Here is a 26,382-nt window from a genome sequence, read left to right as displayed (position 1 = left end):
CATTTTTCAGCACCTGATAGGATATCATGGTAGTCATCATATCTGGTGGAGGAGGAACCCATGATGATCCTGGAAAGAGCCAACAAGCAATAGGCAGCTACTGGAAAGACTTCTTACATACAATTGATTGAGTCAAGACTTGAACTCATGTGGACAGAGGTGAGATATGTAAGTGATTTATAGAGGCAATTTCCTTTGACTACTTTTCCAGCCGGGTCAAGTCTGCAGCTGGGCCTAACTTAGAGATGAGTATATATGGTAGCTAATTGACTGGACCAACACAGTTCAATTAGAATAACACAAACTATTGTTATTAAAATCACAGGCTAATGAGATAATGCTTCCATTATTACCATTATTATATTGTGTAAGTAAGATATAAGCCTAGAAAGATTAGCTGCATAATTATAATGAGTAAACAGTTACGAAATAGAAGTGAAAATGAATAGCTGCAATTTGACATCTCTGTTTCATTTGTATGGCTTAAAATATCAAGAAGTAATGGATTATGATATATGCAGATGTAAATGCTGATGTGTTTGTTTCTCTGGATAAACAAGAAGCATACAACAGTAAGTTAGCCAGTGCATATAAATACATGTTATACAGTATAGACACATTCAATTAAGCATGTATTCCATCTAGAACATCAAAATCTCTAAATCATACTTAACGATGCAAGTTCTTGTCTTCAAAAGAATGCACAAATAGAAACCTTTCAAAACATCACATCAATAATTTGTTCAACTAAGCAACATAATGACCACACAAACTCAACTGTAATGAACTCAGATTTAAAAAATTAAAGGACAAATTGTGAAACTTGTCAAGTCTGAATAATTACATAATTCAATTATGTATTTTTTTAAAAATTCTATTGAAACAAATTTTAATCATCTCAAGCAGTTCATTTTAATTTTTTTCTCCTTAAAACTATTTTGTAATAAATAACAATATATTTGGAAGAATAAAGCTGCAACATTGACTACAGTGCTTCTGCACAGAAAGGTGTCTCACTTGTGACCCATGCACTGACATATCCTCACTTCTTTGCAAAAACTTCAAACAATTTGGCTAGAGAATCTTAAAATTGACCATTATGATTTGTTCCACTTGCTGCTACTGGAAAAATAACACATATGTTTAACCAGCTTTGTCAGTGAGACAAAAGGTATCAACATGTCTTTCACACTTGGACAATGATGAAAATTTAATGTGAAGATCACCAGTGCAGCATTCACTAGTGAACCAATTACACTGGCTTGATTTTTCAAAGCTAATATGTATGTTATTTGAAAATAATATATGTTTTGTCTGGAGTCACCTGAAAGAACAAATCTGATATGGTGAAGAAATATGTTGATGCAGTGAGGCCAATTTTGTTAATACCATATACCTGTAAAAGAGTTCTCTATTAGACTCAAAACAAAACAGTTTTGTAGTTATTATATACACTACCTTGAATTTTTTATACTGTCCACAGACTTTCTACTATACAGAGTGAATGAAATTCAAAACAAATCTGAGACTGATTAAAGTTTGATTCAGAGGATCAAAGCCTTTTAAGATGCAGACATGAGTGAAAACCCATAAACAGTGCCAGTCCAGATGTACGATATGGAAATACAGACTTAACATCCATATCAAACAACAGATCAACCATTTAAGATTAAATGAGTTTGCAATAAAACTTGATAAACAATGGTACTAAGACATGTGACATACAATGTTCATATACATGACGTTTATAAGAGACCATGCACACAAGATCCTTGTGAAATGGTGACAGGGACTGGTACTATTCAAAAAGCCTTAAGACAGCTCTGATCAGTCTTTGTAAGTCATCCTAGTGAATATGCTTACTATTCTCATACTCTACAAGAAAAAAGAAAAACTGATAACTTCAATTATATGTACACATGTACACAAGTAAATTCTTGACCTTTATATGTGAGAGTTTAGTAGTACTACATTAGGATTATTTCGTTAGTTTGCCCTAAATATATGCAAACTGATCAAGAAATAACATATACCATACATGCTTTCTTATACATTTAGTCCAACTGCAAACAAACTAGATCCATTTTGCTTATTCTACTGATTACTCCTAATAAATTGATAACACCCAGAACTGATGGTGCATTTTGCAAATATCAGATCCTGGTCTATGCAGTTTGCACTTGGAATCAACATATAAGTGAGTATATATTTTAACCATGATATCCAAATGTGTACGGGGGTGAGATGCAACAAATGGAATTACATTTCTTCAGTTTTTTCTAAATCTATCATAGCCAAATAATTAAAAGTATACCAATAAACATCTCTCATGTTTATCAGTCCTCCTCCTATTTCTCTATATTTAAATTTTGAAACTCTTTAAAGAAAGAAAACCTCATTTAGTTACAAATGATTTACAGACACAGTGATGAATTCTGAAAGAATCTCAATTTCACAAAATGATAAAATTAAACTTGCCTTCTGAGACAGGGAAGGACAAATGTTTATCAAACAGAGCTACAAGCATAAAAATAATCTAGCTCCATTTTCACAAAATTTCTCCTCAAAATGTGATTTTACTTAATCTTGCTTATAACATTTCATACAAAATCAATATTTTTTTCAAAGGCAGAAAGAGTGGACAGGAGGAAAAAATAAATGGTACATTTTATAATGGAATTAATTAATGGTAAATGTTTAATTTCTAAAGATGTAGTTTGGTGGTGACCATATGATGAGAATTCGCCCTCCCATTAGGTGACTTTGAGAAATTTCTCACATCTAACCCATGACCTTAGCCCATGTACACTATCCCTGAACCTTGGTTAGAATGTAGGATTAAAACAGGGTAAATGACCCAAAGGGGAAGGTGCCACTTTTTCCTGTTATACATCAAACTTGTGAGAATCTACAAGGACTGACAAGACATCCTCATCCTGCTCTAGCTTGGTGGTGTGTGTGTGTGTGTGTGCAGGACTTTGTGACTCAATGTATCTCTGTGGCAGGGGAGATTTTGCAGGTACGGGGAGGACCTTGACCCATAACTCCTCACAATGAGGAGTCCCTTCCCTTCTGTCTCTTCTGGCAGACTTAGCAGTTGGATTAGAGATTAGAACTTGCATTTTTTCTGGGTTGGTTAGGGGAAGAAGGTCTGCCCCTTCCCTCCTTTCTGACCTCACCTTATAAGAGGTCAATGTCAGCCTCTGGACTGAAACATTGAACTTTCTACCACTGGGCCAAAGACCTGAAGTCCTTGTGGTGGAAAGTTCCAATATTCCTTAAGAATTAACTGATCTGAGCCCCTTCCCTATCTGGCACATGTACACAGATTCCCATGCCTACGTGGGATTCAATATTAGCCAAGTGAAATGGGTGGTCTCAACCTGAACCATTTCCTCATACTGGAGTGTGTGTGTCCCATAACCAATTCTCATAGACTGGTGCCAGGTGACTGACACCCAGTGCTCAGTCACTGGTCAGGTGACAATGATCTGCAGGAAGACCCTTCCTCAAATCTTAATGATTTGTATTGTAACTCTCCCTTTCCCAAGTAACTGAATCTTATCACCAACAATGGGCTTCATGTGCTGAAAGAGAGCTTGCTCCTTCCTTGTGGGGGTGAGGATTGAAAGACTTACTCTTAGCCAACACCATAGCTGTGGGCCAGTTGAGGGTGCTGCTCTACCCTCCTGTAGGGGAGGGGGTCATAACTTGCTCTCAGCCCTAAAGGGTTGGAGAGGGTACTGCTCCTCCCTAATGGGAGGCCACAACTCACTCTCCACCACTTAGTTCCTCCCCTAGTAAGGGCCCCATGGGTCTATTACATATCCAAAGAATCTATTCTATATCTATGCCGAGACCAGAGGGAATAAGTGATGGAAAATCCAGAAAGTTCAAAAGAAAAAAGAGGAGGGCCCTTTCTTCCTTTCTTTGCATGTCCATCTGTTTTCACAAAATTTTCAGATTTCATCTGATGTGTGTGTGTGTGTGTGTGTGTGTGTGTGTAGTAACCTAAGTGCAAGGTTATGAAAAAAACCTAACCAAACAATGCTAAAAATTCTTGAGAGCTAATTCTGAAGAAAAATAATACTTGATATGACGGTAACTCCAACTGTAAAAGCACAGCATATAATGATAGTACTCTATTTGCAACACATGGATGAAAGTGAAGACAATTTTCTTTGAAGTGTAATTTAAACCTCCATAATAACTGCAGCAACCAAAAATGAATGAGGACTATTGGTCATGGGTTAGACATGACAACTTTCTCAAAGTCACCTTATCGGAGGATGAATCCGTATCATTTGGCTGAGGGTATTTTTCATCCAGAAAAAGAGTAATCCAAGAAATAGCAACAGATTAAGTATTACTGATATTAAATCAATTTTATGAATTTCTCAAATTTGAGCAAATCCTTCAAACGTCCACCAACATAAAGCAAGACTTTTATCTAGAGAATTTAAGATATTATGACTACAGTTTCTAATTCCTGATGTCTACTGGCTGTTCTGTGAAAAATCGATGATTATCAACTAAGCAATAAGATTTTTAAAAAATCACAGTTTGAAGAAGAAATCTGAGACATTTCAGTGAAATGGATGTGGTTGATCACCAAAGATTTCTGGTTGTCTAATTAAATTTTTCAAATGGAAATGCCAATTAAAACAGTGATTAATTTAGTTTTGGATATCATCTGAAAATGAAGGCCAAAGTTCCAATTTTAAATTTCCATTGTACTGTATGTTGACAACTCATTTTATGGCTTTTACATTTTATCAAATATACTCATTTTTACCTTAAACATAACAAAAACTGTTTCTCTGACTGAGACTTTAAGTTAATTGGTTGCTCAGTTTTGAATTTGTCTTGTCCCTGGCCACTAGACAATGAATTTTTCCAGCCCTGCTTTGTACAGAGTACAGCACTTTATATAGATCAAAATTTATTTTTCCATTTTCCCTAATCAACCTCTATATTAGTCCATTGATTGTCTTTTGATGACAAGTTTTATGCAAGAGTGGCATCCATGTGTTGAATAATGAACTTGATAATCAATTTACCTAGTATCAATATGTCACAATTACCCAGTATCAATGTCACAAAGTGGCAATTTCTGACTCATATTTTCATATAATAATGCATCTTTAACTATTTTTTTTTCTCATAAAATACTGTTTAACTGACACATTTCCAGAATTTCTGTCACTTTGTTAAAAAAAGGTTCTAGTGTGTTCTATGCAATGTTTCTGAGGCAGCCTGTTTGCCATTTTGGCCAAGGCACTTTTGACATAACTAGTTGAGGTATTAGTCCTCAATATTTAAACAAAATTTTGTTTCATGTAGTAGTAATCAGTACTGAACAAGAAACAGTATGATATAAACAAGCATCACTTAGCTGTGAAGTCAATCAGTGCTTTCAGGTGATGACTCACGGCTAAGTCGAGACAGACTGTTTGTTGAAATGGATGCACGACTTTTGATTTTCTCAAGGAAACTAACCTTGGGCTTTCGTGGTGTTTTTGGGATTGCTAATGAGGAAGACCGAGAAGGTACAGGTGGAGCATCTCTTTCTGTGGAGGAATGTTTATCTGGAAGAGGTGGAGGCTCATCGGTGGAATTATCTGAGTCACCATTTTCTGAAACAGATTGTATATTTAATAAACTAGACGAACGACCTGAGAGTATGTGCAAAAAAACAGATTCAAACCTCAAGAAATATTGTCAAACTAAATTTAAACTAAATTTAAATGCAATATAAAGGAAAAATTGTAATCAATGCATATCTTGGTTAAGGCTTACTGGCAGAATTATCAGTCAAAATGTCTGAAATATACTAGAACTTCATTCAACTAACCATAACAGAAATCTGTTGTTGTTGTTGTTGTGGGGTTTAACGCCATTTTTCAGCACATGATAGGCTATACATGGCAGCCAGAAAGAACCGGAAAGAACCACCGACCCACGAGAAGCAACTGGCATGCTTTCTCACATACCCACATTAGCCGAATCTGAGACTTGAACCCACGCAGACAGAGGTGAGATGGCAGTGGTCCGTAATGGAGAGCGCTTTAGACCACTCGGCCACTTGGGGCCCCACAGAAATCTGTAGATAAGTTGCAAACTGCAAACTTTGTCAAAATATCTTAAATAATAAATGATCTAGAACCAAATTTAAATGTAATCCAGCCTTAGAAAAACACTTGAAATCTTGATATATTTAAAATATATGCACAACTGTACTCAATTGTTTCTTTGAAAGGGCTGACGTTCCACTGGTCAAAAAGAACCTGAAACAACTGAAAAGAAACCTCTTTCTACCCTTCTTTTATTCTCTGTAACTTCTGAGTATTTAAATCACTGACATGCAACCCAAAAAAATCCAATATATCAAGTTTGGTAACAAAAATATTTTTGTTAATGGCCAAATTTAGCATGTTCACAAGTGCATTAGAAAAATATTTACCTGACCCCAAGATAGGTATGGGTTTTAACAGACATGTTGGTGATCAGATATTAACTTTTCACATCCCAAATAGAAATTGCAAATCAAAAGTGTTTTACTTAAAACCTCATGACAATATCAACACTTCTTCAAGAGAAGTAATGGTAACAAACAAGTTGATGACCATTATTGTCATCTTTGTCTTGACCCCAAGGTGATGCAGGTTTGGCTTTCAAACTCATTCACAAAGCATGGACATGTTGCAATCTGATTCGCATCATTTTCATTCTTGACCAGCTACATGTTATGATGTAGGGTGTAAACCATATGTTGGTACAATCATCCACACAGGATAAGTAGCAATAAAAAGATTTTCAAAAAGATTTTTGCACTTTCACTTGTAGGACCATCAAAAGGTATATGCATCTATATGATCTAATGTAGATCACCCTTTTATCTAAGATGGAAATGCACACTGCTTGTAAGGTATGCAATAGTATAAGCGTCTTCATACTGTGATTGGACCCATGTTTCACTGACTCCGCAAACGTTATGCAAGGTAAAGTGATCAAACTGCCTCTTCTTAATTTTCTCTATGTTGCTGTTGAATCTTTTGATTTCTTTATTATAAATGACATGTCCATTTTAGATGCACATTTTCCTCCCGTCCATTTGACCTGAGATACGTAATGTTTTTCTTTGGAATTGTTCCGCATTCCCCCTCCAAAAAAATCACCCAAAACCTAAAATAACTGCACATAAGCTGTGATCTACTGTAATTGGTGACATACTTTTTTAATAATTTTTATTCTCTACAGAAATGAGGGAAGTTTTCTAGTTGTGTTACAAATAGGATAGGTAGGTTGTTCATTTTTGAAAGGATTTGGGGTAAGTGACCTCGTGTATCTAAAGTCAGTGTCAGGAGCTGCAATCATGTATTGTATGATAAGAATTGGTCACGTTAACCTGCCTCTGATGTTATGTTCTGTGTATACTAAACAAATATAAAGTGCTTTATTTTGTATGAATTCTTTCTCTGTTCGGACATAAGAGAGGTACATGCTGATTGGTATATTGCCATTAGACGTGGTTGTTACATAATATGATATAATGTGATTTATCACTCATGAGAGGTTCAATAGGTGCTGATAAGAATAAAACACATAATTCACAGTTAAAACAATTGATTTGATTCGCAACAATATTTTGGTAGTAAAGCATAAGTATGAAAAGAGCAGCTGAAACTGCGCTATGACATTTATATAAACGATACTATAAGATATAGCTTGGTACCTCAGCAAAGTGTTTTTGGCAAATGAGACTAAGTGACTTGCTAACTTGTGCATTCTTGACATATATCAGAGATTATTGAAAAATTAAAAATGACTATAGGTATAACGATACCACTTTGATACATGGTGGTTGTGGTTATCGTTACCTAGACGATGATCCACCAAGGTGTTATTGCTCGGGTGGAGTAAATAATCAAATAAAATATGAAATTGATGGGTTGAATAATCAAAGACCTCAGCATGAGTACAGAATAGAACAACACGAGTGTCAGTATGCTGAATATAACAATTTAATCAATTATATAAACAAAATGAATTTGAACACGACATTGGAATGACAGACGTTCTCTTGGAAATAAAATTACAAAAGTTATAAACAATGAATTTTGCCGTTCTGTTTATACCGATAAGACAATCTTCATCACGAAATTGGTTGAACTCAATTACCTAACCTGCTTGTATAGCTTGGTTAGATGCCGGTCCTTCCAAATTCAACGCTGGTGATATGTTATAGTCGACATATTCCTTTTCATCTTCTCTCTCCAGCTTCCTTTCCGGTCCATGGCCGTGATTATGGTTGTCTCTTCCCTTTGTGCACTGTACGTGTGTTTATAGTATGAGCTATTTCTCTTTTCAAATTAAATAAATAAGCAAACTAAATGTTTGTCAGGTTTTTACTTCTAGGTCGAACATTACTTACTCTCTCGTTACGTAATATATCGTCATATCGTAATTCAAAGAAACTAAGGCTAATATAAATCAGTGAACACAAACTTAGTAAATGATGTTGTTGTTGTTGCAGGGTTTAATGCCATTTTTCAGCACACGATAGGCTATGCATGGCGGCCAGTATTAATGGTGGAGGAAGAACCCGGGTAAACCCCGGGAAGAAACATCGACCCACGAGAAGCTACTGGCAAGCTTTCTCACATAGCCACATTGGCCGAATCCTTGACTCGAACCCACGCAGACAGAGGTGAGAAGGCAGTGATCCGTAACGGAGAGCGCTTTAGACCACTCGGCTAGTACCAGATGATTAATGTCTCCCGCTGACGGCTATTCAGTATCCCTAATTGAACTATGACATACTCTGGACTTTTTAATGAACCATTCCTAAGCTGTGGACTATAAATCATTAACTGTACTAAGTGTCAGCCGGCAGACGCTCTTAATGCTAATACCAATGATTCTCGGTTAAAATAGTTTAAATTTTGATTATACAAATGAATTCACGAAATGCACTTCATGTCTTATAACAATATTTGCTAACTAAAAATTCATCGGCATAACATTTCCAGACATAGTAATATCAATTACTAGCCTATATCATTTATATCATTTAACACGGATGAATTCACCGAATTCTCTCAAACTCGTATAAAAAATAATGAATGAAATTGTTAGAATAAACGAGGCATATATAATTCAAGACGAATGAAAGCAAACAATTATCTCCCGAAGTAATCAAAGGAAAAATGATGTATGAATATAATACAAATAAATTCATGGAAATAATTATGAACTCATACCATGAAATGGAAACAATTATGTCGTGCTTTCCAATACTCGTTTGCTTAGCTTTACGTTCCGTGTTTCTTAAACCTCCAGACACCCGTCCTTTAGATAATTTATAAGAGGAGAATACGTTCGATTCCACCAGAGCCAATACCTTGGACTGACTAAGTTTGCGAGGGGAATACTTAAACATTGAATTTCGTCTCGGAATACACACTCCTTATTTAGCTTAGATAATTGTGATTATATTTATCTAATCGCCGAAAATTAGGAAATTATCATCGAACTTAGAATAATTCTCTCTATTCCTCTTTTCTTAAGTAATCCGATTCTTTGAGAATTTCACTTTATGACACATAGTTCAAATTTAACAAAACTGTCTCTATATCATCTCCACTTTGTCATTTTCCCGCTACTTAAATACAAATTCACCTTGCCTCGTCCATCTCTCTGACCGTTATCACAGTTAAAAATCAATCACTCTCGAAGCCATGGATGTTAAGACTATCGCAGTCTAAGACTAGCAATTTAATATGGTACCTAGCGAATTAGTCAGTTTAATTTGTTATGTATTAGACTGACCGCGGTAAAATTGCGTTCAAAACCATCTTCAAATTCTCATTGTTACCCAACTGAACATACCCAGGGGCCGAACTAAATTTGTTGGAATCATTGTATTCAGAAATAAACAAACAAAATAGCTGTGATTCGTGCATTATGTAAGGTTGTAGTTTCTGTCAGGGTTAAAAAAAATGAGACTCTTGGCAACATGTGAGATTATGTTAATTTATATATAGATCATGGTTTTTTTTTTGGTTTTTTTTATATTTTTAAACAGCCGTGACACACATAATTTTTAAATTGTATATATTGTGATTGGATAACTCCTACCCCAGTTTAGTTCAAGCAGAGTTATCTCTCTTAAACGCAAATGAAGTACCCATGTGTGTGCTTGCCAGACTGACAACACTGGACAACAAATTTTTACAAAAGTCATGTTACTGAAATAAAATTAGTCAATTCTTATCAATTTTTATGTGCTGAACACGAATATGACAGTCAAATTGCAAAATTGGCTCTAGTTTTTTTGTAATCTGCAAGAAATTAATGTTTACATAACGAAATGCATTCCAATAGTAAAAGGTCAACTGTAATAGCCTACCTATAAAAAATCAAGTCATTGACTACATCTTAGATTTCTTCGCCTGTCTCTTGTACAGCTGTTCGGGAGCATCTCTGAGGAGTGTCCAGCAGTAGTCAGCCAGCATTGTAGTGGACCATTTTCCCTGGTATCTTTGTTCCATTGTTGCGATATCTTGATGAAAACGTTCGCCGTGTTCATCACTAACAATACCACAGTTGCTAGGAAAGAAATCCAAATGGGAATGAAGGAAGTGAATCTTTAGAGACATATTGCAGCCAAGTTTCTTATACTTCATCAACATGTCTTCTACTAGTTCCTTATAGTTTTCTGCCCTAACATTTCCGAGGAAGTTTGTAGAAACTAGGCGAAAAGCATTCCATGCTTGTTTCGCGTCACCTTCCAGCAAGTTGTTGAACCGGTCATCTTTGAAAAGCTCTCGAATCTGAGGACCCACAAAAACTCCCTCTTTAATCTTTGCTTCGCTGAGTCGAGGGAATTTTTCATGCAGGTATCGGAATGCTGGCAAAGTCCGGTCAATGGCTTTCACGAAGTTCTTCATCAAACCTAGTTTGATGTGAAGGGGTGGTAGCAAGATTTTCTGAGCCTCAACCAGAGCTGGGTGTTGGATATTCTTCTCTCCAATGGCTACATTCTGCCTGTGAGTCCATTCCTTCCTCATGTAGTGCATTTCCCTTGCTCGGCTATCCCACTCGCATAAGAAACACATGTATTTTGTATATCCTTGCTGCAGTCCCATTAAAAGGGCAACTACCTTCAAATCACCACAGAGGTGCCAGCTGTACTTGTTATACTCAATGGAATTCAGTAGCTGCCTTAAGTTATCGTATGTCTCTTTCATGTGGACAGCATACGCTACTGGAATAGATGGAAGAATGTTTCCATTGTGCAAAAGCACAGCCTTGAGACTCAGTTTCGAAGAGTCCACAAATAGTCTCCATTCTTGTGGGTCATGAGTGATTTTTAAAGCATTCATGAGGCCCTCAATATCGGAACAGAATATCAGATTACTTTCCTTTCTGAAGAAAGGCTCCAATTGCTGGTGGCGCTTTCGATATGCAGTAATTGTGACATCTTCTTCTAGAAGATTCCATTGTTGGAGTCTTGATCCTAGCAATTCTGCCTTGTTCTTTGATAAGTCCAAATCACGAATCAGGTCATTTAGTTCTTCCTGTGTTATTCTGTGCGGGGTTGATGATGCACCACAGTGAAAATCTGGATCACTGCATGCTGATGGACCAGGAGAAGAACAGGTCGACTCACCTTTGTCTTCGTCAGATGAATCAAGAGAATATTCTGCTGGAGGTTCTGGAATAGGAAGTCCCTCACCATGTGGAACTGGTCTCAATGCAGACGGAATGTTTGGGTAGACTATTCTCGACTTCTTTCGCTTCGTTATTCCGCCGGAAAGAGGAGGAACCAAGCAGAAGTAACAGTCATTTAGGTGGTTGCTTGGCTCTCTCCACACCATTGGGACTGCAAACGGCATTGATGACCTTTTGCAATTCAACCACTGTGAAAGCTGTGTTGTACATGTAGCACAGCATATATGCGGAGCCCAAGGCTTGTCTTGGTCACCAACCTTGCATCCGAAGTAAAGATGATATGCCTTCTTCACTTGAGAATTGATACTTTTCTTCTGGTTGGCAAATGTCACTTCCCCACAAATATAGCAAAAATTGTCCGCGGTATTAACACACTTTCGAGGCATTACTGTTCTTAAATGGATAAAATAATAAGTTTTATGTAACAGTAGCTTGAACTGTCTCGCACAACGTCTAAAATATTTTAAATGCTGAACCTATCTGATTGGGCTTTATATAGTACACTGCTTACGTCAGCTTCAGCAGCCGCCTGGCATTAGTATAATAGGCCTACACATGTATAGTACACTGCTGACGTCAACTTACTTCAGCAGCCGCATGGCATTAGTATTGCATTGCATCAGAAAATGATGCAATCAACTGTGGATGATGTGAGCATGATGGTATTATGCAATGTTACATCATTATTCCGGATGTTGCTGCAGTCCTACTGGAGAAATTTACACAGTGAAACATAGAAAATGAGGTATATGAATATCTTCAAAACGAGAGCCAATACAAATTTTTCACGGTTATATTCGTGTTCGGCACACCAAAATACTACAGATTAGGGCCTTTTCAAGTCAGTAATGATTTCACTGTTGACCAGTGCAATCTAACATTGCCCTCTAGGACAGTGTGTGATAGAAAGTATATTTATTTCACCGTACGTTAGCACTGAGGTCCTTGGAAAAATAATTTGTATTATGATAGCTATAGGCAACAACGGCATCATAATGCATCCATATAAACGCATACATGAGGGCACCATTTATAAACTGTACTAGATCGATGTAAGAAAACAAATGGACACTTAAGATTTATGGTCAAATATTGACAGGCTTTTAGCAATAAAATATATGAAAATAGGATATGTTTGCTTTGGAGAAGATTTTTTGATACATATAGCTATGACAGATAGGGGTTGTATGTCCTGATGGCTTTGTTTCAGCCGAGTCAGCTCGAACATTGGCGCAAGTGCAACAAGATAAGCTATGTAAACACAGTGTGGATGACTTTCGCCAAAGATTAACTATTTTACCAGCATGTCAGGAAAAACGCATGTTAATAACTATCTGAGTCTTGTAATTCGGGCCATAAACAAAAAGGAAGTTCATTTGTTGTTGATCACTTTGTATCATATATGATATTGTGATGTGAGTAATTTTAAGTAATTTAATACAGATATAGTCTTCCTTCTCGTGTTTTATTGCTAACAGTTGGTCCTTTTTGTACATTTTCTTGCCTTAAAATTATTTCAGTTTTCTTTTGTAGAAGAAGCAGGAATGCCGACAAAAACAGCTCTTTAAGTCAGCATTTTTCATTGACATTTGCATAAACCCATGTATAACACTCTACTGACTTTAAATTAATCATATTTATTTCTGACTGCACCCTAGAGAACATGATCCATCTGTTATGGGGCAACCGCCTCGTTTCAGTAAAAAAAATAATTTCATTTTAAAGGTCTCCGTTACATGCAGGAACCTGAATTTTAGTTCCTCACTTTATCAATAATTTATATTGAGATAATTTAATTACATGCATTTAAATACCAGTTTGTATATACTAATTTATATTACACGTATAATATGTTGTAGGACATAAAAACACCACACTTATGTATTTCATTCATTTATCTCCCTTACACTATACATGACATTAAATTAAATAAAGACTCAAAATTTTTAGTGATGATTTATTAAAATAAGGAGAACGTTTAACGTGAACTATTATATTTGCCATCAGTATAGATGCAAATGTAAATACGGTTGATTTAATAATTTCTCACAGCAAAGTTTAAACACTTAAAAATTAATTTTGATTGTTAGGTTCTTTATTTCTTGTGTGTCTAACTTAAACCTGTTAATTAATTTCATGTGTAGGACCAATATAAATAATATGCCTCAATGCGATCCAAATCACGCACCTTTTAATTTCCAATGGGAATGGACACTGCTTCACCTAAAGATTTTTACTTGCAATAAATTATGCAACACACATGGGTACAGAATAAATAATAAAAATAGTCTTATTTTCTAAGATCAGTTGATGATTGACTATCTAAATGCACAAGTGATATTTCCAGACAAATAGACAATATAAGTAAAACGATTAATTGAATGGTAAATAGATGAATAGCTTTACGTGATAAACGACTTAATAACCGTGGAAGAAATTTTAGCTCCATGAAAATTAATGACATGAGGAATGATTTAGTTAAAGAGATAAAGAGATAGAACATAACAAAAGTTTCAGGTAAAATTATAACAAAGCATATAGGTCGTTTAACTTGCAGATTTCGGAATGGAAAGTGTTCCTGATAGCGGCTGTTACATTAGATCTTGCAGTAATTACATGACTTAATGTATCTCTAACTTTTGGATGGATTTGGTAACATACTTGGGCTTGTGGCGAAGGTTTTAAACGAGAAGCTATTGTACAAAAAAATTAAAATACGATGAGAGTGTAACCTCATTAACAACAATAACCGAAAACAGCTGTCAATATTACACGGAACACATTACAAATCTGTTGCTTTAGTGTATTATACACACTGGATACAAACGTCATTGAGCAGTAAATATAAAGAATATTTGAAAGACGAAATCACATTGGAGAGCAGAAATCAAACTCTAATGCTTTAATATTTCCTATCCATAATTTCTCATCTTATATAACCAAGTGCAACGCAAAATTTCCAGGATTTAATAATTAGAGACCAATAAATAACTTTACGAAATAAGAAATATGTTGCGGATATCTGAAGCCGGAACATTTATAAATTTTCCTCGATTATCAAAACAATATAAATAAGTACAAAAGCAGTTCCTGCTATAGTCTGTTAGTCTTTACTATTGAAAATTTATTTCACAGTGATTTCATCAAATATGATATAAGTAGTCCATATAAACTATTACAATGAGGTACTACAAACCAAGTAAATATAAAACATAAGGACGACAATTTCAGGTTATATATTTTAATGAGTATTTCGGGCAAATTAATTTGTTTGTTTTGCAAGAAGGGAATGCGCAGAATGTACTTTTACATAATTTCCTGTTCTGTTTGATCTCCTTATGATCATTACGTAATCGATGGTGGGGTCCTCAACAGTACAGTTCACCTTTGTGTTCGTGATACTTCAAAGCTTTCTTTATCTAATATGTAACCGCTACAACTGATAACAACTGGATTTAGGACTCAACCAGAAGCCACATACTTACAACTCGTCAATTAGTGTCAGGTTTACATAATGCTTAAATTTACAATAACAAATTAGTTCATTGTCTTCTAATTTCTAGAATGCAATAATCGAATCAAATAAAATATCAAGGATGATATAGACATGTCCTTGTCGAAGAAGGCTTTATCAAATACAACCTTTTCAGGCCGATGTTGTAAACAAAATTACTGACATTTCCTTTACGCTCTCTTTAAAGTAATTTAATTATCCCTCAGCCGAAATATTTGCATATCTTTCTATATGATATGCAGCACAAATAAATCCAATTTTAATTTCCCAATAATCATATTAAAATGGAATATATATATATATATATATATATATATATATATATATATATATATATATATATATATATATATATATATATATATATATATATATATATATATGTAAAAAGATTAATTAAATGGTACATAGATGAATAGCTTTACGTGATAAACGACTTAATACCCTTGGAAGAAATTTTAGCTCCATGAAAATTAATGACATGAGGAATGATTTAGTTAAAGAGATAAAGAGATAGAACATAACAAAAGTTTCAGGTAAAATTATAACAAAGCATATTGGTCGTTTAACTTGCAGATTTTGGAATGGAAAGTGTTCCTGATAGCGGCTGTTACATTAGATCTTGCAGTAATTACATGACTTAATGTATCTCTAACTTTTAGATGGATTTGGTAACATACTTGGGCTTGTGGCGAAGGTTTTAAACGAGAAGCTATTGTACAAAAAAATTAAAATACGATGAGAGTGTAACCTCATTAACAACAATAACCGAAAACAGCTGTCAATATTACACGGAACACATTACGAATCTGTTGCTTTAGTGTATTATGCACACTGCATACAAACGTTACTTGAAAGTGCCTTAGCATCTGATATAGGGATTGAATTTTTCTGTGTTAGTCCTAAATCTCTCTCTAGTAATTTCTCTTTAGAGTGCACATTTATGATGGTATACTTATCAAAAGGGAGTTATTCTTTTGTTAATTACAATTATGATTTAGTAAAGTTCTATAATTTTCTGGTGTATGTTTCAAGTCATTTCATAGTTACTTTTGAAATACCTTAGCATCCCAAAACGGATCGAAAATCTCTATCACACGGACGTGATAGAAAACATGTAGGTAGTTGCTTGCTTGCTTCATTAAATTAAAGCGGCGTGCGTACATAGGTAAATGTACCACTGGTTTATGACTGCACCGCAGCCTGATAATTGTTCCAGAGGGAAGGAAACAGTGCCTCATCCCCCAGGCTTTTATGCCCTCAAAGAGTGCTGATAATTTTAGACGTCAGCTGGCGAAACATAATGTTTCATGCTAGCTGAATGGTAGGCTGACACGAGTGGGAATAGACCCTTCATGCACTCATGTCAAATGTGTATTATATTTTCTATTTCAAGGCGCGGCAGCCGTCGTCTGTTGTATTTTGTGGTGTCCACTGGATCCAGGTTTGTGTGTAGGGTGAATTCTGAATTCTGGTTGATTATTGTAGCCAAAGAGAAACTGATGCAATCCTGTGTTGTTTTTGAGGTTAGTAAGAGAAGGTGAAAGAGAGAGATAATATATAGTTTTTCCCTCCCCAAAATTGGAATATTATTTTTGGTGTGGGTTTCACTAGATTGTTTGGAATAGGCAGGCGACTTTAATGAACCCATGTGAAGTAAAATGCTCCTCAATGAACCCATGTGAAGAACAGTGCCCGTATGATGTGGACGGCTGTATCGGTCTGTGCACCCACGACACCTTTTCAGCACCCAAAAGGGCCTCGTTCAAGTTAACAACTCTCAAAACCAGATGTGTTTAGCCCGTGCCATCGTGGTGGGACGAACGTATGCCGACAAGGACGACACGGTAGAATGGAAAAAAAGCCTGGACAACTATTCAAAAATCGAATCGTGCCAAACAACGAAGAAAAGGAGTAGTCCTGTTACAGCAAGCTGACCTGTCCAAATACACATCCTGTGGCATTCCTGAAATGCAAAACTTGCAAGACGTTTTGGCTCCACGCTACACCTTGAAAGTGCACTCTCAAGAAGTGCGCAGACCTTTGTTGTTTCGAAGCAAAGACTTCAAAGACGGAAAACACATTCACGTTTATTATCATGATGAACATTTCGATGCCATCACCAGTATCACTGCATTCCTAGGATACAGTTATTATTGCGAGAAATGTGACCATGGTTATAACAACCGAGAGCAACACAAGCATTGTGGATCGAAATGTAAGGATGTTTGCCCACTCAACCCTGTCTGGATGAAGGACAACAACGAGTGCATTGCCCTGCTTGTCAGCGCACTTTTGTCAGCCCTGCCTGTTACCAGCAGCATCTGAAGACGCAAGGTTCATAGCAGAAAAGTGCTTGTCAACTGCTGAGATTGTGCCCTACTTGAGGACAAGGCATACGTACCTATAATATCAAGGCATACGTATGTTCAGGAAAGAAACGATGTCACATTTGTCACCAAATCGTGGACTTGGAACACCAATGCTACATTCAAAAATACCATTCCAAACAAGAGGAGGAAGATGACCAGAAGAAAAGCAATTTCATCTTTTTTGAGTTCGAATGCATGCAAGAGACTGCCATTCACATTCCTAATTTCTGCGTGGCTCATCGAGCGTGCGAGAAGTGCATCCAAGAGCCTATCTTTAGTCAATGCCTTCACTGCAGCAAGATTCCTGGAGGACGTGAATTATTTTTTCGGAGACCGAACACGCTGACCACATTCGCCCAATGGATCTTAGACCCCATCGACGAGACGTGGAGCCAAGAGGACAGCGAACATTACAGTGATTGTCATCGCCATGCACGGTTATGGCACACAATTTCTCGCGATACGATGGACAGTTTCTTTTGAGATACTATACGGAACAAAGTACCGAACGTCCGAAAGTGACTTTGAACCAAGCCAAAATCATTTCCATGCAAGTGGGTCAAGTACAGTTTAAAGATTCGATGAGTTACTTGGCCATGCCTTTGATTCGAATGTCTAAAACGTTTGGAATAACAGAAATGACCAAAGGCTACTTTGCGCACTTTTTCAATAACGAAGCCATTCAAAACACCGTTCTACCCCATTTGCCTGAGGCTCACGACTACGACCGAGATAACATGCGTACCGAACGACGAGAAGCTTTCTACGCTTGGTACTAGGCTCACTCCTCGGACCCCTTCGACCTTTAGGAAGAAATGTTAAAGTATTGTCTATCCCACGTGGACATTTTATGACGTTGCTGTGGAAAATTTCGAGAACGGAACACGGAGGGATCGATCATTTGAAAGAGGCTTGCACCATTGCCAAAGCCTGTTCCTTAGTGTACAGTCAACGATTCACGCCCGAGAAAACACTGGCCGTCATTAGTCCTCAAACGACGAACTTTGTCAAACGTCAATACTCGGTCAAAGCCCTACGTTAGCTACATTACTTGTGTGACAAGAAAGCCAAATGGATTCAGCACGCCCGTAACGGAGGAGGCGAAAAAACCATTGGAACGTATTTGGTTGGGACTTAGAAAACACCAAGATCGTGTACGAGTTTAATGGTTGCTTATTTTAATGATGTCCTCTCAGTTACTCTCAAAGTGGCACTAAAAATCAGTTTTTACAACGACAACGAAAGACTTGTACCAGGCCACTTGTCAACGGCGCCTGAAGTTAAAACAGCAAGGATACCAAGTGGTGGAAATGTGGGAACACGGATACGATCACCGTTTAAAAACCGATCCCGAGTTTAAACGCATCGTGGAAAGTTACAAGCTGGTGGACCACTTTAGACCACGTGGTGAAAAGCAAGGGAAGGCAATGATCGTTTGCCAAAGTGATGTTAAATTGCTTGTGGGGTAAAATGGCGCAACGGCCGTGTTTACCTAAGACGGACTATTTGACAGAACCTTCCCGCTACTTCCAGATGATTCACGACAAAACCAAATACACGAAACACGTGGACGTCGTTCGTGAGGATTTGATCTTAGTCAATTACGAAAAAAAACTGGAGTTTGTACAAGCTGACGAATTTGGAAATGTCATCATTGCGGCTTACGTGACAACCCATGCTCGCTTAAAGTTGTACGAAGCTTTAGAACTGTTACGTGATCATGTCTTATACTTTGACACGGACAGTTGCATCTACATCGATCGCCCGGGTCAACATCACCATGACATCAAAGAAGACCGTTTAGCAGCCTGGACAGACGAACAACCCGACGACAAGATTTGCAAGTGGTGGTCCTAAAAAATACGGCTACGAATATCGGAACAAGCAAGGTGAAGTGCACACGGAGTGTAAAGTGAAAGGATTGACTCTCAATTATCGCACCAGTCGAGTGGTGAACTTTGGTGTATTGAAAGAAGCCTTGCAGTCTGGAGAGGATGGAAACTTTAAAGTGACTACCTACGAACCGCACAAGACTGTACGTTTACCCACTCACCAAATCGTCAGTCGACCCTTGGAAAAGCTGTATCAAATTGTGTACCAGAAGCGAGTGCGGCTTCCCAACCACTTCACTTTACCATACGGTCATGTCGATATTGGTCAGCATATAAAAAGGGACAACGTCCTAGATCGATAGTTCATTGTCACTACGAAAACCAAGCGAGAAAGATGAATCCTTTTACACAGACATCATTGAAGTTTGGGGACTCTCAAGTGGAGTGCAATGCTGTTCCTTGCGATGAGAGCGATGCCGTACGCTGTGACCTCAGTGATGCAGTAAAGCATCATGGGAACTTTGTTATAACTACTACTACAACTACACCTACCATGGAAAGTGATACTGTGCGTGTCAAACCTGACTGATGCGAAAGCGATGCCATTCGTTATCGTGGACTCTTTACTGGTTTTCATTGTCAATGGCAACCTTCACGTGAGGCCATGCGTCTACCACCCTACGGATCTCATCCAAAACTGAGCAAACTTCTGTCTATTTCACCCTTCCCTCATCGACATGAACCTGTGAAAGACGAATATTCGTTCCCTGTTTGCCTGAATACTGCTACTTTGAAAATCGTTTTCAATCGTTCCAAGGAAAATGGCCTAAATACCTGGGAGGACCTACCCCCGAAGAATTAACTAGAGCCGGATTTTTCTACTTGGGCGAAGGGGATAAAGTCAAAGTGCTTCAGTTGTGGTGTGTCACTACACCAATGGGAACAACAAGATTCAGCATACCTGGAACATGCTCGATGGTCTCCGGATTGTCACTACTTGCCTTTAGTGGGACAATATCAGTAATCCCTGGATGGATAATTTACAAGAGAACATTCGTGGTTTGCCTATGGAGTTGAGAGAAAGCATTTACCAAGAGTTGGTCAAAATACAAGTGAAACGCAAAGAACAATTGCATCCGTTACGTCACCGGTGTTTAAACCATTGTTACCTGAATGGTATAAGAGGACTGATCATTTAAATGTGTTCAATTGGTCGGACATTGATGGTTCGCATGACATTCATAAAATTTTGTGTGCCACTGATTCTACTTCAAGGTGATCCTCATACACCGAATTCCAACGGACGAGACAGAGGATTACCAAAATCTGTTACACCAAGAAATCTTGGTTGAAGAGGAAACTTCTGTACGAAGTGTGGTGTGTGAGTTATTGACTAAATCATTTTGGTACGGAACTAAAATAAAACCGATGCTGTTCAAAAAGTACACTTATTACCTCCGACAAAAGAGGGTATAAAACTGGCTACCATGCCACAACCTTTATCAGAAGCGATACAACCAATTCCGTGCAAGGTAATCAATGAGAGTATTAAAATGGTGGAAGATTACCAACATTTATTACAAGAATTGTGTCCATTGAATTTGGGTCGTCGTGTGGTGTGACTTAGTGACTTGCTTTCTGGGATTTCGTTTACCAGCCGATTCCTTGTGGACTCTTTACGATCAGTACTTGCCACCAAATAAAATATGAAAGTGCTCCCTTTAAATGAGCACGAGAAACTCATTTTGTTCAAAGCCTTGCGTTTTCATCTGGATACTTCTCGACCTCTATGGGGAAAAAAAGATTCGTCAACTTTTAGGTACCAAAGATGTGTATGACGATGTGTGTGTAGCTTGTGACTTACACCCTCATTGGACAGATGTACGTAACTAGAAAAATTGGAGTTTTGAGGCTTGGAGTGGCCCATTATGCTCAAGAGTTGTGATCCTTCATTCAAACGTCCAAGGAAAAAGTCACTTTTAAACCTGTGTTATTGACAGCACCAGAATAACCCGTCACCGAGGACAACCACTCCCTTCAGGACAGGACTGTCATGGACATTCCCGAAAGACCATTCCAGGAGGACATTTGTGTGACATTACCCCATGTAGAGATTGTAAGAACATTACACACTGTGCCTAGGAGACCTTGGGTACCAAAAACATGTTGTACAGTGACTTGTTTATATATCAATTTGATCGTTTTGATGTATATTTTATCGTTGTACTTAACCATTTGGCTTTTATGTATTTTTGTCTTTCGTGTTGTTCCATTTTAACTTGCAATAAACGTGTCCTGAATATATATATATATATATATATATATATATATATATATATATATATATATATATATATATATATATATATATATATATATATATATATATATATATATATATATATATCTATATCTATATATATATATATATATATATATATATACAACTCTTGTTTTGTCTGTCTTTGTGTCAAAAGTGACATTCTTTACGCTATGGCTACCTCTGCTGTCTCTGCTCCCCTTTCAAAGTCATCGACGAACACTTAGATCGTGCTAGTTGGGAGGCCTTGTATCTTGCCATCCCTTTAACATGTTAATTGCCAGACCTAGCGGTTCAGTCAAACCCGAATTTGTCAAACGTTTGATCGAACATAAACATCATTTGATCGATCGTCCACCTCAACGAATCGTGTGGTGTTACAAAGAGTGGCAATCGGCGTACAGCCTCTTGCGAGAAAGTCAAAACGATTCCATCGTGTTCGTGGAAGGGATTCAAAGCGAAGACGATGGAATCGTGTCTGACCCCAGTCAAACGCATCTGGTCATTTTCGATGACAAGTTAGGAGAAGACGAAGAAGAAATTAAACTCTAGTTTAGGCGCAAAGGGCATCATCGTAATGCCAGTGTCATTTACATTACTCAAAATTTGTTTCAACAAAGTAAACCCCATTGTACCATCAGTTTCAATGCTCATTACGTGGTCTTGTTTAAAAGTCCTAGAGATAAATCACAAGTGCAAGTCTTAGCCAAACAGTTAAGAACGTCTTGGCTGACTCATACGTACGACGATGCCACTCAAACCCCACACGCCTATTTACTCGTGGATTTACCCCCCCCCCCACCGATGATTTGCGATTTCGTACCCATCTGTTTCACCACTGGTGTCAAGACGGAGGGCATTTCGTGTAAACGTCCTCGTCGTCGACTTAACAACAAAATATATCTATAAAACCTCGGACACTTTGCGTCTTTCTCACACAACGTCAACATGACGTCGCTTCAGTCTCATTTTCCCGTCAAATTGATTCGTGCGAAAAAATCGTGTCTTAGAAGCCAGTCTCAAAGAAGTCTTACGATGGTTTACGGTGACAGCACGTCAATTACTGCAAGGTATCATTCACATTCCTCATCAAACCAAAAGCTTTTTTGATAGAAACAAAGTAGCCTTGACGCAACTGGCCGATCTCCGCATCGACACTCAAACCAAAAAGCAAACCATTTTGAAACCTGGAGGGAGCGGTTTTCTAGGAGGTGTCATCATTCTTTCCCTCTTAAAATAGGATCCTAATGCCCCCCCCCCCCCAAATTTCTCCCCAAGAAAAAAAAAACACTCCAAAAAAGCCAAACGAAGCCCAAAGAAGAAAATGAGCAACGGTGTCAAGACCAGGTCACAGCCCCAGAAAAAGAAAAGCGCATAGAAAAAGAAAAGCCCTCAGAAAACAGCTTCTACCCGCGAGAGAGATACTTCGGAAAGGACGCAACCTTACATTCGCAAACCACGACCTTCAGCGACGGTGACCACATCTCCAGTAGCCTCAGGTTCTTCCACTTCTCCGTTGTTGGTGATGTCTGGCAAACCCAATTTGTCACCTGTTCTTCCTCAGTTGATGAAACAATGGAAACCCGCGTCTCCAAAACTTCTCCACCAGCTGTGACACTCTCCTCTTTAGGTGCAGTGACAGCTGCTCACAAAGTACCTGCTCCCAAAATCAAAGTCCAAGAGAGATTGGGTATGTTACAGAGTTTACAGTATTTGTCCAAGCAAGAGCTGTCCTGATTTAGTCCGTTGCGAACTTCTCCACGACGCGTAATGCCCGTCATCAAGTTGACATCAGTGGCGACGAGTTCCAGTATAAAATAGGCCTGAGGCAAAGCATGGGTATCAGCGTTTTTGTGCTCCTGAAGACCCAAATATGTCACCCCCCAAAAGAAATAAAGGAAAGGACTCCCTCCTCGTTTAGTTAAACATGGGGACATGTCCGTCCTGTCCAAAGCGTCTCCACCCATGCGGAAAATACTCATGTGAAAAAACTCATTCAAACCGCCTCCAAAGATGTCATCGATACCGTGTGCCAATGTCGTTTGAACGTCTTGAAAGGTACGATACCTTTGTCCAAACACCAGAAACAATGCTTAGCCAAACAGCGTCACGTTCTTCGCCAAATCATTTAAAAGAAAATGCCCATTCGTCAAAAGAAGAAGATGTTAGTACAACGCGGATGAATTTTGCCTCTGTTGTTAGAACCCTTGCTGAAAGGAGTATTGGGAACCATGCTGGGAGGACTCGAGGGAGCAAGATAAAACGGGATCAAAAAGATAAAAGGGACCTCTGAAGTCCAAAAATCTCAGACGTGACCCTTGAAATCGAAAGGAAGGACGAACATTCGCTTAGTCCCTTACAAACGATGGATGGAATACCATAGTTGGCAAGAACAACAGACCCTGCATTTGCCTCCCAATCCAAATTTGACCGAGATGTCCCAGTTACAACACGAATCGCAATAGTACGGTCAACTCTTGCAAATACTACAACTTTTTCACCAGAAAGCTTTAGACGAAACAGGTCTACCCACTCTGAAAGATTTTAAGGTCTTGATGAAAATACCATCACCAACACCACCACCACTACCCCCATTGGTCACGGCAGATGCAACCCCACGAAAGCCTGAGGAAGAATAGGTACGAGAAGTCTTTCAAATACCGGCAGCAGCTCCCATTTCTAGTAAGATTGCAGCGTCCTTGTTGACCCCTTCCACCACATACAACGAGAAGAAATGAAAGCTTCGGTTAAACAGGTAATGTCCACTCCTCCTTCGACAGAAGTGAAAAAGAAAGAAGTGAAACCAGAAGTAAAAAATAAAAGAAGACGAAAGCCATTCCATTACCACCACCTCTACCACTATCTTCGACTTCTACTCTCATGGCACATCGGACACGTAAAGCCGTTTCCAAACCTATCACTTTCACCGTGAATTTGTACATCCTTACTATTTACCCGTCAGTAAGTAGTATTTCGACACTGTCAACATTATTATAAAAGGAGATCTGGGACACAATATTCCATTCTCCAAAAGAAAAGTCACGGTGAAACTCCATTTTCGAAAACGATTCTCTAACGAATTGTAAGTCATGTATCAAGTGTACCGAGGAGTCGTTCGACAGCGAGGACATGATTTAGGAGATATGTTGAAATCAGCCTTTCGTTCGGTGGCTCCGGTGTTAAAACCTATGGTGACACGAGGATTTCACGCCTTAAATGATTCCGCATTTACGCAGGGTAAAAAATTTCTCCAAAATGTCATCATTGACAAACAACCCCCCACAAAAATTTCTTGAGAACAGGAAAAAATGTCTTGCTTCAAACGGGCAAAACCTTTTTGGCCGACGAGAAACTCCTATAAATGGCATGAACGCTACTGAGTCAGGTTTTCCCGTTTCCCTGACACCACAGCAAGGACAAGGCAGAAAGAGACGACGAAGACATCACACTCATAAAGCTAGAAAGACTAAGAAAAGAAGAATTGCTCGAGACTTAGACGTTTTTGATGATTAAATAATAGAAACAAAAATGATGCACCGAGAGTCTTGCGTCTGTTCCATGTCGGAACTGGATCTGTTTGCCATGCCGCCTACTATGATGACGATGCAAGGATCCCAATGGGTCGAATTTCATCCCATCTCTTCTGTCAAGGACTCAGGATCAGCTCCCATCGAGTTTGAAATCAAAGGACAGCCCGAAGATTACATCGATCTGAATAGCAGTTGCTTGTACTTGAAAGTGAAAGTGATCGACACGTCGACACACGGTCCCGATGTAAAGGACGAGGATTTGTATTTTAATAACAAACTGGTCAGTATCGGCATGGACACTAACCCTTACGAGGCGTACCTGGAAAATCTCTTGACGTGCAGAAAAGAAACGAAGAACACCCATCTGGATGCTTGTGTGGTATGGAAACCTGACACAGCGGGCAAGTGTGACGATACCTTTTGGTTACAGATAAAGACCCCAACCACAATGTGGGATTCAATGCCCGACGAAACCAAATCAAAGGCCCCAACAAAAATTTAGAACTGATGGATCGTTTGCATTTAGATATGTGGTTGCAAGAGAAGTATTTGCTGAACGGTGTGGATGTCCGCCTGAGACTGAATCATCGCAGTGTCCCTTTCCATCTGATAAGTGATGCTGTCTATTACAAAACCATCATCCAAGAAGCCAGGCTCTACGTGCGACGAGTGGAAGTGTTACCTAAAGGGGGAAACGACATCAGTCACATTTTGAGCAGAACGACCGCCAAGTATCCGATACGACGCGTGAAAGCGAAAACCTTACCATTCCAGCTGGACATCAATCCATGATCGAATATCACCTGTTCCAAGCACAGTTATCCAAACGTTTGATCATTGGTATCGTGAAAAATACAGCCTTCAGTGGAGCCTTCGAGGAAAATCCTTTTAAGTTTCAGCACTACAATGTGTCCAAGGGCAGTTTGGAACCAACACTAATCACAGTATTACGGACGAGGATTATGCAGAAGGTTACACTTTCTGGGCTTTCGATTTCACCCCAGACCAAGGCAGCGACGAGAGACATCTCCATCCTATAAAATCAGGACAGATTCGTGTTGAACTTCAGTTTGCAAAG

At 38.2% G+C, this 26,382-nt stretch overlaps 1 protein-coding gene across 1 annotated transcript in view; it reads right to left on the bottom strand.

Moving 5' to 3' along the window:
* LOC149772488 (uncharacterized) overlaps positions 1–24,716 on the bottom strand; it is a 36,393-nt gene extending 11,677 nt beyond the window's left edge. The window contains exons 1-2 of the mRNA XM_089947700.1: positions 24,620–24,716; positions 5,500–5,636 (exon numbers count right to left, since the gene is read on the bottom strand). Of these exons, the coding sequence (XP_089803826.1) occupies positions 5,500–5,636; positions 24,620–24,716 (234 nt within the window). The remainder of the gene's footprint in view (positions 1–5,499; positions 5,637–24,619) is intronic.
* Positions 24,717–26,382: the final 1,666 nt, after the last annotated feature.

Source organism: Sinohyriopsis cumingii, unplaced genomic scaffold (genome assembly GCF_028554795.1).
Source record: "Sinohyriopsis cumingii isolate HCF-2022 unplaced genomic scaffold, ASM2855479v2 utg001437l, whole genome shotgun sequence".
NCBI classification, from domain to species: Eukaryota; Metazoa; Mollusca; class Bivalvia; order Unionida; family Unionidae; genus Sinohyriopsis; species Sinohyriopsis cumingii.
This window is presented reverse-complemented; position numbering and strand designations above follow the sequence as displayed.